At 35.6% G+C, this 17871-nt stretch overlaps 1 protein-coding gene across 1 annotated transcript in view; it reads right to left on the bottom strand.

The window, feature by feature from the left end:
• The window catches only part of LOC121427263 (lysophospholipid acyltransferase 5-like), a 29704-nt gene extending 14173 nt beyond the window's left edge, over positions 1–15531 (bottom strand). The window contains 5 exon segments of the mRNA XM_041623598.1: positions 129–236; positions 2474–2605; positions 3618–3724; positions 7062–7169; positions 15341–15531. Coding sequence (XP_041479532.1) covers positions 129–236; positions 2474–2605; positions 3618–3724; positions 7062–7169; positions 15341–15446 — 561 coding nt within the window. The 5' untranslated portion in view covers positions 15447–15531.
• Positions 15532–17871: the final 2340 nt, after the last annotated feature.

The raw sequence follows: 17871 nt of genomic DNA, 5'->3' as shown, positions 1-17871 counted from the left end.
ATTCATAAATCCAGCAATAATTGCATTTCTGGCCATTTTTTTTTATTGTATGTATGGGTTGATTATCATGCAAATGGAAATTATTTAATAGACTCAAGAAGAATTATGTTAGATGGAAGGATACTAACCTGTGGTCCAGTTAAGAGATAGCCAAAAAAGAAAGAATAGCTGACAATCTCTAAGAGGCCTGGTGATTCCTTGAAACATAATGACTTCTGCTCTGAACTTAGCTTCTCCTGTCAAAGTTTATCAATCAATAAATGACTAATCAAGCAATGATACTGGTTAAATAATAGGAATTTATAGTTGATAGAAAGGAACTAATAGACAACTGGCAATCATCTTTCTGTTTTGCACATTGATTTTCATTATTTCAATTGCTACAATATAATTGGGTTACATTCGTAATTCAAAAGGTTCGTTAAATATTCCAAACGTTTGAATATTCCAAAGGTTTGTTATTCAGAAGGTTTGAAATTCTGAGGGTTCATAATTCCGAAGGTTTGTTAATCCGATAACGCAATAAGGTTTGTTATTCCTAAGATTCCTTTACAAGTCCGAAAACGAGAAAAAGGTTAGTTAATCTGAAGATTCATTAGTCAAAAAAATAAATAAGGTTTGTTTTTCCGAAAATGAAATTAATCTATTTTAGTAACAAAATGGAGTTGTATTAAAATATAACAGGATATTATGCAATAATAGTTTCAACGGAGGATGATATATGTGTATATGGTGGTCAAAGCATGTATTGACACGTGGATCAAGCATCTTACTTTTGATTTTCTCTGAGCAATTGCTGCCAGACCAAATGGATTAAGAATGTTGGAGACTGTGTATTGTTCACAACAGACCTTCATTTTTGAGGAGCGCGATCGCGCTCCTAAAAAAAAAAAAAAGAAAAAAACCCCTAAAATTTCACATCTTTAAATCCATGAAATGGCCTTCTTTTTTCCATAATTCCTTGAAATTACTTTGATTTAGTTGAAAACTATCAGAAAAATGAAGAATATTCATATCTTACATGTATCTCAAGGAATTAGTGAAAAATTAAGGCCATTTCATGGATCTAAAGATGTAAAATGTGAAATTTTAGCTTTTTTTTTTTTTTTAGCAGGAGCGCGTACGACATCTTGTAAACGTACGTGACCCAGGCCTAGTTTCACCACATATTAATTAATAGCTATTCTGAGGAGCTCAATTGAGCTCCTGAACAAAATAAGGAGAGCGATTTATTGAGCTCCACGAAATTATAAACGTGAAGGACTGTCACATGTGCATTACATCAATTTTTCGGATTAAAAAATCTTCGGAATAATGAACCGTCAGAATAACGAACCCTATTTTTTGGGGGGATTGAACAACCTTCGGAAAACCCCACTAATGTTCAGATTAACAAACCCTTTTTTCATTTCCAGAGTTACGAACATCGAGGTGTAGGCAACTTACGTGTTTCGGATTTACAAACCTTCACAATTACAAAGTGTATCTGTATAATTATCTTGGTTATGAAGTTTATAGAACAAGGGTTTATGACAGAAGGCAACAGAGATACCTAGCTGCCAACCTATTTCAAAGGGACAACGCTAGATGATTATTATTATTACAATAAATTAATTCACTATTATACACCTACACTGTAATACTGCAGTATTTTGACAGACAAGAAAGTGTTGACACAAGCAACTTTCTACAGAGTGGAAATACCATGTGAGCAAAATGATGGACAGTACTATCTAAATGTTTGCATGAATCATATTGCCAGAAACTCTTAGTAATTGCCTTCTGTCTTACATGCTTATTCCATATTAAATCAAAGTTTACTTTGATCTCAGTTTGAGAATTAATTGTCTGTTCATGCTAAGATGAATTATGTGTGATACTGATTCCCTTACATTTAGATTAACTAATTTGAGATATTCGTAGGTAATTTTTTAAATTGACATTGGCTTTTATAGCACTATGTCATCAATCATACGTGTACTTCCAACTTAAAACAAGAGTTTCGCTAGGGCGAGCACATAATACGCCCGTCTGTTACACAGACAATAGAGTTATTGGTCAAGCACGAAAAGTATAAGGTAGTGACTTCACCTTTGACCTTCTGACCTCAAAATCAATAGGCTTCCTGGGATCCATATTAGTATCATACACACCAAATTATAAGAACCTAGGTTAAGTTCAACTAAAGTTATCGTGTTAACCAGGACTGCAGAAGGGCAAGATAAAAACATGTCACTGTGATCTTGACCTTCTGACCTCAAAATCATTAGGCTTCCTGGGATCCATGCTAGTATCATACACACCAAATTAAAAGAGCATAGGTTAAGTCAAACTGAAGTTATCGCATTAACAAGGAAAAGTTAACAGACGGAAAGACGGACGTACACCGAGCGTGATACCATAATACGTCCTGTCCAGGACGGGCGTATAAAACTACTAGTAAAGGAAATACTATGATGTTGCCACTACTTACCACAGGTTTATGCCCATCATAAAGATCAAAAGCTACTGAGATCATTCGTAGAGTCAAGATACATTGGGGTGTAGTCCAGTTCATATCATAGTCATTAGAAGCAAAGATGGCGTATGAAACCAACAGATAACCCTGAATTAAAAACAAACATCTGCATGTAGTTCAGTTTATTCAGTCAAAAGACCTCATTGCTGTGTTTTAAGTCAAAATGTGACTCATGCTCCATGATCAGTGATACTTGATAACCCCTATATGTCCAAGTTTCATAAAATAAATCCTTATGCATGTACTTTCAGTAATGTTTACATTTCAAAAACTTAACCTTGGTTACGATTTGATGTTGACCATGCTGCAGCAGTTAGAAAGGAAGCGCCTACAGTAGGCCTAGCTTCTGCTTTGCAGGGTGAAACAACAGATATAATACAAGGTTGATGTCTAGTGGTTACAAGTCTTGTCTTTCAATGAGAGTAACATTGGTTCTAATCTCAGCCACAGCGTGTTTTCTTTCAGCAAGAAATTTATCCTCTTTGTGCTGCACTCAACCTAGGTGAGGTGAATGAATACCCTAGCAGGATTAATTACTTGAATGCACCAAATGCCTTTGGCAACTGGAGCTCCAGTTGGGGTAATATATAGTGTGCTAATGAATAAGAAACTAGATAATCGTTCCTCAGAAATGCTATACAGTGGTGCTCAAAAGTTAGTGAGCCCAACAGAGAATCAACATTTTTAAGTGTTCAAATTCTGCCATCTTTTAGATATTGTAAAGTCAGGTAATAGAATATTACATTCAGCATATAGTTTGATCCTCTGAGCTCGCTGGACATTGTGGTGTTCACTCGGCATGAACTAGGGTATTTTCTTGTTTGGTTCACTAACTTGTACATGTATATAATTAAGATTTACTTTCCTTTCCAAATTCACCAAATATTTATAAGAATTGGATGGGAATGTGCTCAGGCTCATATAGTATCTTTAAAGTCTCATGTACTAATCTACAAATTAAACAAAATATGGGTGGGGGTATTTCCTACATGTCTATTGAATTTTTAATTGTCAAAAGTCATTCAGTATTTGTCAAATCTATTAAAGTTATAGTGAAGATTTTTTTGTAGAAAATTCTACATGCTGATGATTTACATACCAGATTAAATAGAAAGGAAATGATAACTGATGATCCAGTACCACCAACAAGGAAGAGAAGGATGTAGTTGAACAGAGAACAAAAGAAAAGATATCCTGTATCCATTCCTATAGCAAAAAAACAAAATAAAAAACAGCATTGCCTTTTCTCTTCAAAATTATTCAGTAGGTACATGCATATTTTGCCACTTAAGATCATAACAGTACTTAATTAAAGGTCAAGTCCACCCCAGAAAAATGTTGATTTGAATAAATCAAACAAGCATACATGTATTGCTGAAATCAGACAAGCATAATGCTGAAAATTTCATCAAAATCGGATGTAAAATAAGAAAGAATTATGACATTTTTAAGTTTTGCTTATTTAAAAAAAAACAGTGATATGCACAACTCAGTGACATGCAAAATGAGACAGTCGAGATGTCCCTCACTTACCATTTCTTTAGTTTTTTTATTATTTGAATTACACAATATTTCATTTTTTACAGATTTAACAATAAGGACCACCTTGATTGAACCATACAGTTAAACAATGCTAATTGCACATGTTGAGGGAGGAATGAATTGTTGTTTCACATGACAGCAGGAAGAAAATTGGAATATTTCATATTCCATATGGATAGAATACAAAGAAATAGTGAGTGAGTGATGTCATCAGTCTCCTCATTTGCATACCGACAAAGATGTGAATATACAACTGTTTTGTGAAATTAAGCGAAAGTTTAAAATGCCAGAACTTTCTTATTTTACATCCAATTTTGATAAAATTTTCAGCGTTATGCTTATATTGGATTATTCTCTTTTTAATCAAATCAACTTTTTGTTGGGGTGGACTTGTCCTTGTCCTTTCTAAGTGTAGAAACCCTGGGTTTCAAGGGCAGAGCCCCCCCCCCCCCCCAAAAAAAAAAAAAAAACATTCCTTGTCATGAAATTGACTTTTATTTATTTTTATTCACTTTTATTTATAATGCCTCAGGTTGATGGTTTAATTGTACACATATTCCTTGCTTAAACAAGGGCTCTATCTAAGACCAGTTGTAATTGGTTTAATGAAGTTCTAAAATATAATAAAAATACACTATTTTGCATATAAACTCATATTTCAAGAAAGTTACCATTATTTGTTAAACATTTTTTTTTATACAAACTAAGATAAATGGTTGTCAGTTTTTGGTAGATTTAGTGACTGGCCTTGAGAACATAAAAAATAATGCCAACAACAAAATCATATTAGTCTTTACACAAGGGCAATATATGTTTTTTAATTGTAGTATTTTTCTATGTTCCCCAAAAGAAGAGTCAGTCAATATCTTTATCATAATCCAAATCAGACATCTATAGTCAGGCAGCATACAATGTATGTCATGACTTAACGGCTATTTCGAGAAAATGACCAAGTCTCTCCCCCAGAATAAAACCAGATTACAATATCCCCCTCTCACTCCAACCCTCTCCCCCAGAATAAAACCAAATTACAATATCCCCCTCTCACTCCAACCCTCTCCCCCAGAATAAAACCTGATTACAATATCCCCCTTTCCCCCAGAATAAAACCAGATTACAATATCCCCCTCTCACTCCAACCCTCTCCCCCAGAATAAAACCAGATTACAATATCCCCCTCTCACTCCAACCCTCTCCCCCAGAATAAAACCTGATTACAATATCCCCCTGTCACTCCAACCCTCTCCCCCAGAATAAAACCAGATTTCAATATCCCCCTCTCACTCCATCCCTCTCCCCCAGAATAAAATCTGATTACAATATCCCCCTCTCACTCCAACCCTCTCCCCCAGAATAAAACCAGATAACAATATCCCCCAGAATAAAACCAGATTACAATATCCCCCTCTCACTCCAACCCTCTCCCCCAGAATAAAACCAGATTACAATATCCCCCTCTCACTCCAACCCTCTCCCCCAGAATAAAACCAGATAATAATATCCCCCTTTCCCCCAGAATAAAACCAGATTACAATACCCCCTCTCACTCCAACCCTCTCCCCCAGAATAAAACCAGATTACAATATCCCCCTCTCACTCCAACCCTCTCCCCCAGAATAAAACCAGATTACAATATCCCCCTCTCACTCGAACCCTCTCCCCCAGAATAAGACCAGATTACAATATCCCCTTTCACTCCAACCCTCTCCCCAGAATAAAGCCAGATTACAATATCCCCCTCTCAATCCAACCCTCTCCCCCAGAATAAAACCAGATTACAATATCCCTCTCTCACTCCAACCCTCTCCCCCAGAATAAAACCAGATTACAATATCCCCCTCTCACTCCAACCCTCTCCCCCAGAATAAAACCAGATTACAATATCCCCCTCTCACTCCAACCCTCTCCCCCAGAATAAAACCAAATTACAATATCCCCCTCTCACTCCAACCCTCTCCCCCAGAATAAAACCAGATTACAATATCCCCCTCTCACTCCAACCCTCTCCCCCAGAATAAAACCAGATTACAATATCCCCCTCTCACTCCAACCCTCTCCCCCAGAATAAAACCAAATTACAATATCCCCCTGTCACTCCAACCCTCTCCCCCAGAATAAAACCAGATTACAATATCCCCCTCTCACTCCAACCCTCTCCCCCAGAATAAAACCAGATTACAATATCCCCCTCTCACTCCAACCCTCTCCCCCAGAATAAAACCAAATTACAATATCCCCCTCTCACTCCAACCCTCTCCCCCAGAATAAAACCAAATTACAATATCCCCCTCTCACTCCAACCCTCTCATCCAGAATTAAACTGAAAAAAAAAAAATGTTGCGTAGAATAACAAGAATATTGATCAAAAGTTTGATCCATCATGAGACAGCTGATGTTGATAAAAGAATAATAATCTGTTGTCTCCCAAATGGATCACAAATTTGATCTATCGTGAAACAGCTGATGTTGAATAGAAGAATAGTAATCGGTTGTCTCCCGATGGATCACAAGTTTGATCTATCGTGAAACAGCTGATGTTGAATAGAAGAATAGTAATCGGTTGTCTCCTGATGGATCAGAAGTTTGATCTATTGTGAAAAAGCTGATGTTGAATAGTAATCGGTTGTCTCCCGATGGATCAAAAGTTTGATCTATTATGAAACAGCTGATGTTGAATAGAAAAATAGTAAAAAAAAATCAGTTGTCTCACGATAGATCGTAAGACAACCAATTACTATTCTTCTACTCAATCCATCACCACGATGAACCTCTTCCACATCATCTTAAAAACGTTAAAATTCAAATACAAAATATATCAATAGTGTATATCAACAAAGCTAAAATTCACCTACTGTTACGTGTTAGTCAAAAAAATCTGTGTAAAAAAAATGTGTGTACTACTGATAAGAGATATTCAAACAATTTTAACCTTTAAATCAATTAAGCATGCATGTATTGTACACATGCATGAGGCACAGATACAATGATAGGTGATAATTACCATAATTGAAATAGCAGATTGCTAGTCCTATAGTGGAGATGAAGAGATGTTTGGTAGTAGCAGAAGTGCCATGTAGATTATCTCTCAGGAAAATACTAAGGGGATATCCTAAAAAGAAATCAAAGGGAAAGTTAAACATCAACTCCATCTACATTTCAAAATTTATCAATTTGCCCAACATAATTTAAAAATGGGCTATAAACTGCACCCGTAGATTAACTGCAACCCCATTCTTGGATGAAACAAACACAAAAATATTTCATCAAAAACACTTTCTAACCCTTCTCTGACATGCATATTCAAAGGACCTGAAATAAACATTAAAAATAAATCCAAGTATCAAACAAGTGCAATGCCTCTGGCAGGCTTGCCTGCATTACGCAATTTGATTTAGCAGCAGTGCTGACTTTGAAAACAGCTATTGAATAATTATTCACAAAAAAAACATTCATATGATAATAAAATACTATGTCCATGGACCCAAAATGACCTTTGACCATGATCATGTGATCTAAGATGTGCGCAAAACAACTTGATTACCTTAATGTCTATGTTTCATGAATTCGGTCCACATACTTTTTAAGTTATGACACATTTCAAAAACTTAACCTTAGGTTAAAATTTCGATGATTCCATGTTGATTCACCCAACATGGTCGTCATTGACCCTATTGACGCTTCACTTATTATTTCAGAGATGTATTCATCATAAGAGCCACTTGAGCTTGGTCATGTACATGTAACCTGAAACTCAGGGAGGATGTTCAGTAATACTTGATTAACCTTATGTCCAATTTTCCTGAATGATCTTCATGTAGGTCCATATACTTCCTAAGTTATGTTGCCATTTCAAAATGGATTTTGACTTTATTCTGATTTTAATATGCAAAATATGTTCCACTTTTGTTATACTTTAAGTTACAAATAAATGAACCAAATGGTGTCCGTATCATTTGACCTTAAAGGTCCTATGACACCAATTCCATCTTATTCTAGATACATATCTATTATTAGGTACATGTACATGTACTTGAAAAATACGAATTTGCCATTGGTTCCTGTGTACGACGAACCGGTGTTGAATTATTCCATGGAAATGAACTTCCAACTGGAACGCCCATTAAAATTTTTTGAAAGAGTCGACCGATCGACCTGTCACTCATTGTGGCATCATCGAAAGGTTTTCCCAGCTGTGCAGCCGGACCCCTAGTTATTGTACACATTCCTTGTGTAGTTGCTGTTTCGACCGAGCTCATCCTTAACAGATTTTTAAAGATTTTTATGAGGTTTTGATCATGGCTGCAGCATCGTCATCAGCTGCGTCAGATTCTTCAGACTTTGAAGATTCATGTTCTGAATATTATTCCAGCAATTCAATTTATTTACTTTGAATCCACAAGTGCAACCACAATAGGCACTTCACGCTCCAAACGTCAACAACGCTCAGCAGCTTCCTTCCCTGACGTCATAATTGTCATGTGATATACAAAACCAAATCGGGCTGAATTTTTGTGGGCGGGGCAAATTTGGCTAAATTTTCAATATAAAACTGCCTTTGAACCTGATGTGGGATGTTTTTCGGGTAAAATTTTGATGGAACCGTAATTAGTAACCACTAAGCTAACGAATAAATCAGCATCTTTGCTGTATTGTATTTCATGGGACCTTTAACATTATTCTAAAAATAACTGGAAATAGCCTAAAATTTGCAAACTACTAATTAGGATTAACAGTTTAAATGCATATTATGTGATATATTTTGATAAATTGGTGAAAAGGAAGTTTGTAATTAGTACTTCTTGAATCTAAGATGATTGAATTTGTATTATATGACAATGAGCTTGAAAAATCATAACATTTTGAAAGATTTTAGATGAAGGCCTATCTGTACTGTACATGTATGTTCAAGGTCAAGGTCATATAAATCACAAATAATCAAATCATAATAGACCCCAAGTATTACAGACTGCCAGTAATGCAAATATCAACAAAGTCATGAACAGACAAGTTCGATTCAAGTTCTCTCACGTGTGATGAGAATCACTTTTGAGGCACTTCAAATTTTTATGATTTCAGAATAATGTTAAGGTCAAATGATATTGATATGATTTTTTAGTAGCTTAACAGACTCGACTTGATCATCACAAATCAAACAATAACTGGTTAGACAGTGTGTACCTATGCCGGAACTAAGTGACCATGATGTGGTATTCATGGATTTGACTGTTTGGGCATATAGGAATAAACCAGTTAGGAGATATTCTTCTAAAAGAATGCTGACCTTCAAGGTGGTCTTCATGCAGATCTATGCTGAAGCATAGGCAGATAACTTTGTGGCTTCTCATGATAATGTATAAAATCATTATAATTTTCTTTAAAATGTTAGTTGAGTCACACTGGTTCTTGGAGTGTCCCTGCGTCATATGAAGGTATTGATTCATAAATGTGCTACATAGGTTCTGGAGTAGGCCTTCTCGCCCAGTCGGGCAAATAAATATTTAATTGAATACAAATGCTTTCCCGAAATTATAGTTCACTTGCTCAGAAACAAATCTGTCAAAACAAAGTAAAACAATTTCACAACAAAATATTATGATTTTACATACAATCGGCCATTATTATCATAACGGTATAGCTATTATCACTTCTCATAAACCATGTTTGAACCATGTTATCACATTTATTTTTTTTAGAGTTAATTTTTATCTTGTCCATCATGACCCAATATCATTGTGAATATACTCTTTAATTAATTTCCTTTTATATTATAATCATATTTTTTTATGGGGGGGGGGGAATTGCAGCACACAACGAAAAGGTAGAATCACTGAAAAGAAATAATAGCCAATTTTTATATAGCGCTTTTCCCAGAATGGTTCAAAGCACTTTACAGCATATCATTACCCTGGTCAATGGATTCATTTCAATCCCGAACGAAAAGTGCACAATTTCCACTCCCTGGGGAACATTCCTTGCATTCATCGCAGCGACGCAGCCTCATTATAGCGCTGGCAAATTCAAACATACAAGATCTTTCGCATTTTAAAGAGTACCCATTTAGCACCTGGGTCGAGAGTGGCAAAGGTTGGATAAACGCCTTGCCAAAGGACACTAGAACGCGGTGGGATTTTAACACATGACTATGACCCTCTGTCTGCAAGGCGAGAGTCAGAACCACTAACAATTTTATCTTCATTTGATCTCTGTTAGACACACCTATTTTTTAATCAATATCCAATGAGAAACACGCTTTTATAGCTCTCTCGTCTCACTCAACCAATGGAAATCCATTCGGCCAGGTGTGGTAAAGGAGTGATATTGCGTCAATTAATTGAATTCAAATACGCTTGCACTATATGCTTGTGCGTCTTTACAGAGATTTCTTTTTAAAGAAATGACAATACTCTCATCTTTTTTCGAAGTCTATATTGCATCTTTTCAGGCATAATTTCAAAGACGATATAAGGAAAAAAATGTCTTATGAAATAATTTGATTGTACAGAAATAACGTTGAGGTGATATTCTCAATAAGTATATATATATATTTTTTATTTCATGTCAACATTTGGAATTAATTTACCTAGAAATATTGATGAAATCAACGTCGTGGAAATAAAATAGCCCCTACCCTCTTTTAAGTTTATTTTTATTTTTTCTTCAAAGATACATGGGCGCAAGCACATCATTCTCATTGCAATGGTAAAATATGCGATTGGTAAGTCTACTTATGCACTGACACTCTGTCATCTACATGTATAGATACGCAAGATAAAATTTTAAATTTTATCTGAGAGAATACCGCCCCTGGCAGAGAGACAGAGCTCAGACTGGCTAGCTAGTACATGCACGAATGCGTGCGTACGTGAGCCTCCTGCCGGCCTTGTAAAATAGATAGAGCTTTGTTTGATGATTTATTGTCTGATATGAACCTCATCCCCCAGAAAATAAAACAAATTATTTTAAGTTGTAATTCAAAAATAAGGTAAGTTATTTTGGATGTTAATAGGCTCCGTTTTGACAAGCAAAGAGAGAATACCGCCCCTGGCAGAGGGACAGAGCTCAGACTGGCTAGCTAGTACATGCACGAATGCGTGCGTACGTGAGCCTCCTGCCGGCCTTGTAAAATAGATAGAGCTTTGTTTGATGATTTATTGTCTGATATGAACCTCATCCCCCAGAAAATAAAACAAATTATTTTAAGTTGTAATTCAAAAATAAGGTAAGTTATTTTGGATGTTAATAGGCTCCGTTTTGACAAGCAAAGCCAAATGACAACTCACCAACGTAGTTACTAGACTCTAGGATTTATCTGCCGAGTAATTTGAATTATGTTATCACAGAATCGTGATATCTGTAGGGGAAATATGTGCATTGGAAATTGCACATGGTGGTAGTCATAATGGACCCCTATGTACATGCAACTGTTTCCCGAAGTTGCGTTGATTTTTTTTCCATACCATGTGTATGGAAGAACGTGGTACAGAAAAAAAAACAGCTTTGAAATTTGAAACTGTGTCCTACGGTACCAGTCACCATTCTCTGATTACCTGTTTCCCCATTTCCAAGGCTTGTTCATGATTTTCAGTGTGGAGTTTGGATGATGTTTAAATGGCAAGCGGAGCTCGAGCATATGGCACTAGGTAGGTACGTGACAATCCGCGCTTCCGCAGGTTCTTTCCTTGCACCGCGCTATTGTTCCGCCTCTTGTTTGAGTGCACAGTGCATGTCTCTGCTAAACTCGCTGTAACAGTGCTATTTTTAGACCTTACATCATGAATGGGGTATCTATCAAGAGATCGGGAATCCCACTTGATATCGCTTTTTTTTTCCGTACGATGAACAAGGACTGAGATACCACCATCAAAAGATTGGAGACGGATTCGATGCTTTAAATTTCAAAAAAGGAAGGTATGTATAGTTTTGAATGTTATATATCTACGTAGAATATTTATTTAATTACCTGCATATGAAATATCTAAGTGATTTGATTACCAAAACAATGTTTTTTAGCTCCGAAACTTGCTGTATGTGCCAAGCAAAAATTGGCTGCATGACCGGGCGCGCATTATAGGCATCCTGGCAAGTTTTCACGGTGCTGCGCTGGGCTAGTATGTGGCTGCCAGCTATGCTAGGGCGCTGATCTTGCTGCTTGCTGAAGTGGGGTTTATTGGCACAGCCGGTCTCTCGGCAGTCGAGCTGCCCGATGCAGTTGGGTGGGTGATGGGAGCAGTCGATAGTGAGTCGTTCATGCTGGATTGAACTAGATCTTGAATTGTTTACTCTTTTTTGTGGCTTTTTCAGAAATTTCTGTCATTATACCGTAGATTATTATTTTGATATTGATTTTAATACATACATTTTGTCACAAAAACATTCTTTCCTCCCAAGGTTACAAAGTCAAGATGGTTGATTGTTCAATCATGTTTCATCATTTGGAAACTGGATTCTTTTGGAAGTGGAATATCAATGTTGACTTTTTAAATTAAAATGCAAAATCTATAGTGTTTCTTCTTTTTCTTTTGAAGAAAAAATATATTTTAAACTTTTCAATCATATTTCATTATTTTGAGACTGGATTTGCTCTTGAAAGGGGAATATTATAAATGTTGACTTTTTAATTAAAATGCAAAATTATGTTTATTTTTTTCATATTTGTTTATTTTTTAAATATTTTTTTAGTTTCTTTTTTAAATTTTTGTATTGTTTATTTTTTCAATTTTTTGGGTCATGTTTCATTATTTGGAGACTGGATTTGCTTTTGAAGGGAGAATATCTTAAATGTTGATTTTTTTTATTAAAATGCACGAACTTTAAGTTGTTTATTTTTTTGTTGTAATATTTTTTTCACTCTTGTAAGAAAATACATGAAAACTCAGAGGAAAGAATATTTCAATTCCAAATGGGTCTAAGTCCTGTATTTATTGTTTTTTTTTATTATTGTTAATTTTACTTCTTTTTTTTTTTCATAAGGGGTGCAGTTGGAGGTTGTGTTTTAAACTGGAAAATGGGGACGGGATCGGTACAAGTTTTTTGTGTCACTTTTGTTTCTCTTGTGTTTAGTGTTTGTTTGGAGCTTAGATGTCTGTTTGGTTGTTGTTTAGAGCTTTGTTATCTTTTTTTTCCTGGTTGTTTTTTTGCTTTGCTTTGAAAGAAATAGACCACTCTTTTCCTTTTCTTTTGGCTTCAACTAATAATTTGAATTTATTTATTTTTCTTAAAAAAGAGAGCTCAAACAGGGCCTTTGTAATACAATGTATGTATACAAATCTAAGAAATACATTGGAAATGATAGAATATACTAAAGCTTAATTTTTATCCATCTTGCTACATACATATTTTACACTGACTTAGCTGCTCATGCAGCTCATCCCTCCTAAAAAAAATGTAATCAAATGTCCATTGTCTCTAAAATCAAAAGCTACATATTACACATGTATAACAAATTGTTGAAACAATAGAATACAAAGGAATTGGTAAAACAATCAATTACATCAGAAAAAAGCACACTTGTATTTTTATTTGGTCATACAAAGTACAAAAGGAATAATTTTTATACATAAAAAAAGACTTAAGACTTAAAAAAGACAATACTAAAGTTGAAAAAGAGCTTGTAATTTATATCAGAAAAACAAAGAAATACATGAGAAATTATAAAAACAATACTTAAAACAAATTCATTTAGGAAATTATCTACATGATGCTGTTTTGATGCCAACTAAATTATATATATTACCTATCATGATCACCTTCATTTAGCAAAAAAAAGAGGCGAGTAATTGTGATTTTGAATAATTAATTACAAGAAATTATTTTACACATAACAAGAAGAAAAAAAATTACAAGATGAAATGATTACACATCAATTGCGCCTTCTTTCATCTTTCCATTGATACCTAAATTACTTCATAGGGCTCAAAAACAAAGAAGTTAGAGCCTGTCGAAGACTTGGGTTCAAAATGGTCACAATGGTTCTGTACTCCATTGACTTTACATTAAGACAATGACCAAAAATTTGGATTAATATGCGCGACTTAAACTGGAATAACTTTATAATTTCTTCATGAAAATTATAGTTCTTGGTATCATTTGAAAGGTCTTTTTAAGAGCTTTCAAATGATACCAAATTTATTAATATTTGATCATTTTTTCATTTTTTTGGTCACATACCTACACTAGGGGGCCGCTGAGTTGCTATCGCTAAGCAAAGTTTCATGGGCAACATCCAGGTTTTATGTTGCCCCCAAAAGCATGATTTTGGGTGATTTCGAGGGCGGCTTTGGGCATTTCCGGGGCAAATTAGCCCGCCGCTCCCTTGTAATTTTTTTCCCTGGAACGAAGTGAAGTCAATTCCCCCTAAATATCATGAATATCCCTCAAATAGTGTCATTTAAGTGCTGATTTCTCTTCTCGTTGATAAAATATGGATCCGTCTTATAATTTCTAAAATGTTTCGTCTAATTAGCTAGAGGACGAGCGATTTTTCGTCATATCAAAGACACTACATAGAAAAGACTAGGCACAAAAACTATTTTACACGTAAATCGATGCAAAGCGTTACGTGAAGTCGGCAAAGTGACGCAAAGTGTCCAATCTTTTTATTGTAAAGTCCATGGTGGAATGTTCATTGAAAAACGTAACGAACAGCAGCACTGCTGGCTTCGTCAAGGCACTAGAATTTTCAATTTTTTGTTTAATAATTTGTCATCACTTTGAATGTTTTAAAAAAAGTATTATCGCCAGCAAAAATAATCTAAAAAAGGTACCGGTACCGGTATGTTTTTTAAGTTTACATTTATTGGTGTCTATATTTCATCGAACAATCGATCAGCCACTTTTTTAATTTTGAAAGAGGGAGAATGAACGAGACAGAACTTTTCCATTTTTTTGAGGGTCCAGTCTTTGGCTTGTGCCTCAATGATGTCTATTCTGAATAAAAATGTCTGAGCCTGAGCTCTGACTCTGAGCCTGAGCAGGATTATGTAACCTGTGTCACGATAGACCTTCATCCATATAATCGACTTAAGAGCATAATTTTATTCTTCCCCTAAAGTTTTAATTGAGGTGCTATTGCGACCCCATTCTACCGTATTTTGGAGAGTAACCTCCATGCCCTCTGCCTAAATAATAATTTAGTATTTACACGGACGAGTCCTGAGCTGAGCCCCGGCCCTTTTTTATGCGGGCCGGAGCTCCCCGGGCCCGGGTTATCATCAGATCAATCAAGAGACGGGCTCCAGCTCAGTTAGACTCAAAGAGAGCCTCAATCTAAGTTTCTCTTACCTGCAAAAATGGAAATTATAAGACGCAGGGCAGCCTCATTCGTCCCAACCTTCCAAGCGAAAGTCTGCAAGAATCCACCATGACAATTTTCTTCAATGGAAACCATTTTTAATGTAGGCCCAAGTCCAATAGGAGTTAGGAATAGGAGTCTTGCACCGGTGGCGGTGGCGAATATTATGCACGTACGTGCAAAGCGCCAACTTAATGTGTTCCGCCATCTTGCTTGTTGGTTGCCGATAAAATGCGCATTTTCAGATTTTTTTACGCTCTGTCATTATCCATGACTGAAACATTGACCAATCAAAAACTAAGATTCTATAAGAAATATGAATATTCATATACGAAAGTATAAACATAGATAATTTGATTTTATGTGAAATTTAAACACAATTCTTCAAAATTGGGTTAGTTTTATGTCTGTAAAATGACCCTTAAAACCAAAGTATTTTTTTGAAAAAATAAGGGTTTTCCCAAGTTGTCATGGTAACATGGCCTGAATTACAAAAGCTTAGCAAACACTTTATTTCAGTGATCGAGGATGTATTTGTTTACGGTATACGTCTACAAAAGTTATAACATTTTTTTCCAGACCATGGATGAACTTTCAAAAAGAGATATTTTAGGCAAGTTTTTACGATTTCCGGCAATTTTCTGACATAGGCATTTTCAAGACATAGTTTTTACAGAATTAGAAGAAGACATCATGGATTTTCCTAATTATCACGACGGATATGCAACTTACTTGTAAATAAATCAAACAAAGTCTATGATTTATTTTCGATAATGCAAAAAGAGACATTCAAGTCTCTGATTGAGAGCCGCAGATTTAACATTCGCACGGCGCAATGGTAACGTTTTCGCCGAATTCGTTGGGGCGAAAACACCAAGCGAGCCGTCCCACTCACCAGTCCCGAACGCTGCGCTGTATGTTTGATGATATATCTGGTGCCATTTCGTGCTTATAAATTTGTTTTTTCTCCAATGCCACTATCTCATTAAAATTATTTGTCATGATAACATTGAAAATATTATCGTTTAATGGCCCAAAGGATCGACTGTAATAAAATACACTTTGAAATATTGTCAGAGAGTGATTAGTTAGGTGATGTTTATGGTCAGAATTTAGTCATGGCTTCGGGTGAACTTACGCGAACGCGGTCACTTGCTCACGGGGCGAGTCGGCCTGGCAATTTGGTGGAGGGCCGTTACGTGCAGTGCAGCAAGAGCAGAGTTGGGGAGTTAAGTAAAAATACTTTGAAATAAGTAATCTGCAACTATTTTTTGTCTTACTCTTATCCCTTTAGATTAATTAGATAAGAGATTAAAATTCTAAAAGATTAAATCCAATTTTAGACAGTGGCAGAACAGAGTGGTGCTTTATAATTTAATGGGGGGGGGGGGTCGTGCATATGCCCCCAATTCAGAAAAAAAGAGGAAAAAGAAAGAGAATCTTGTGAACTTGTTCAATTGGATTTTTGTAACCAAAACATCAAAATTATGCTCATGTCGGTTGCAACTTACTAAATTCTTTTTAAATTTTGCCTGATCGATACGCCATATCGTGTATAACCCCCAATTTTTTTTCGCTCGTTCATGTCGTTACGCCACTGATATAACAGCTAGTTTATGCCAACATTATTTGGTTGCGGGATCAATTCAGCTATAGCTAAACATTTATACTTTATGCCTGTTCAACTTCATACAGGTTTAGGCCTGTATTTATGAGATATTTTTAAGATCTATGGGTGCCTTCATTATTTTCATTTTCAATTAAAACAATTATTAATTATGTATTAATTTAGTATAAACCTCCATGATACATTTTATTGTGTTAAATCGTGCCATTTCTGTTATATTAAGCCCTTGTAAAAACATGCTCAGTAGCAGACCCCCTCCCATATATAAACACAATATAAATGTATATAAAATGAATTGACCCCCCCCCCCCGGCTTCCCTTTCGAGGACAAAATGAAAAAAAAATCAAAATAATTGACCGCCCCCCTTTGACAAGGCAGCTGTCGGTGGCATGAGTGGCATGATGTCTTCTTTGACTTTTTTGCGTGTAAAAATAATACTGAAGAAATATAGGGGCACTCTAAGTGTCCCCCATGAAAATCAATCTGGATCTGCAAGTGCATGGGGCTGCGCCCTCTCCAACGTCATAACTTCACCATGGCTCCGTAACACAAAGATTAGCGATCAATCTCTAAATGAATTGGCTAATCAAGATCAATGTTACACGTGCATTTGTCGCAAAATACTGACTAAGAACCAATCAGAAGCGTTCTTTCATTTTTGCTATTCATCGTAAACCTTTGTGTTACGGAGTCCATATGTTTACGTCCTAGCTCTCATATTTTTCATCTCCCTGATTTTTGGAAGAAAAAAAAACAAGGCGAAAGAAAAGAGTGAAATAAATCCAATACGATTAATCACAATTTGAGTTTTTTGAAAGAATTATACTTTATTAAATTCTACAACCATGATGAAGAATAAACAGCAATCTTGATAAATTCTGGGGTTTTTTTTC

This window comes from Lytechinus variegatus, chromosome 14 (assembly GCF_018143015.1).
Source record: "Lytechinus variegatus isolate NC3 chromosome 14, Lvar_3.0, whole genome shotgun sequence".
NCBI lineage: Eukaryota > Metazoa > Echinodermata > Echinoidea > Temnopleuroida > Toxopneustidae > Lytechinus > Lytechinus variegatus.
Note: the sequence above shows the minus strand (reverse complement) of the source record. Positions and strands in the feature narration are given on the sequence as shown.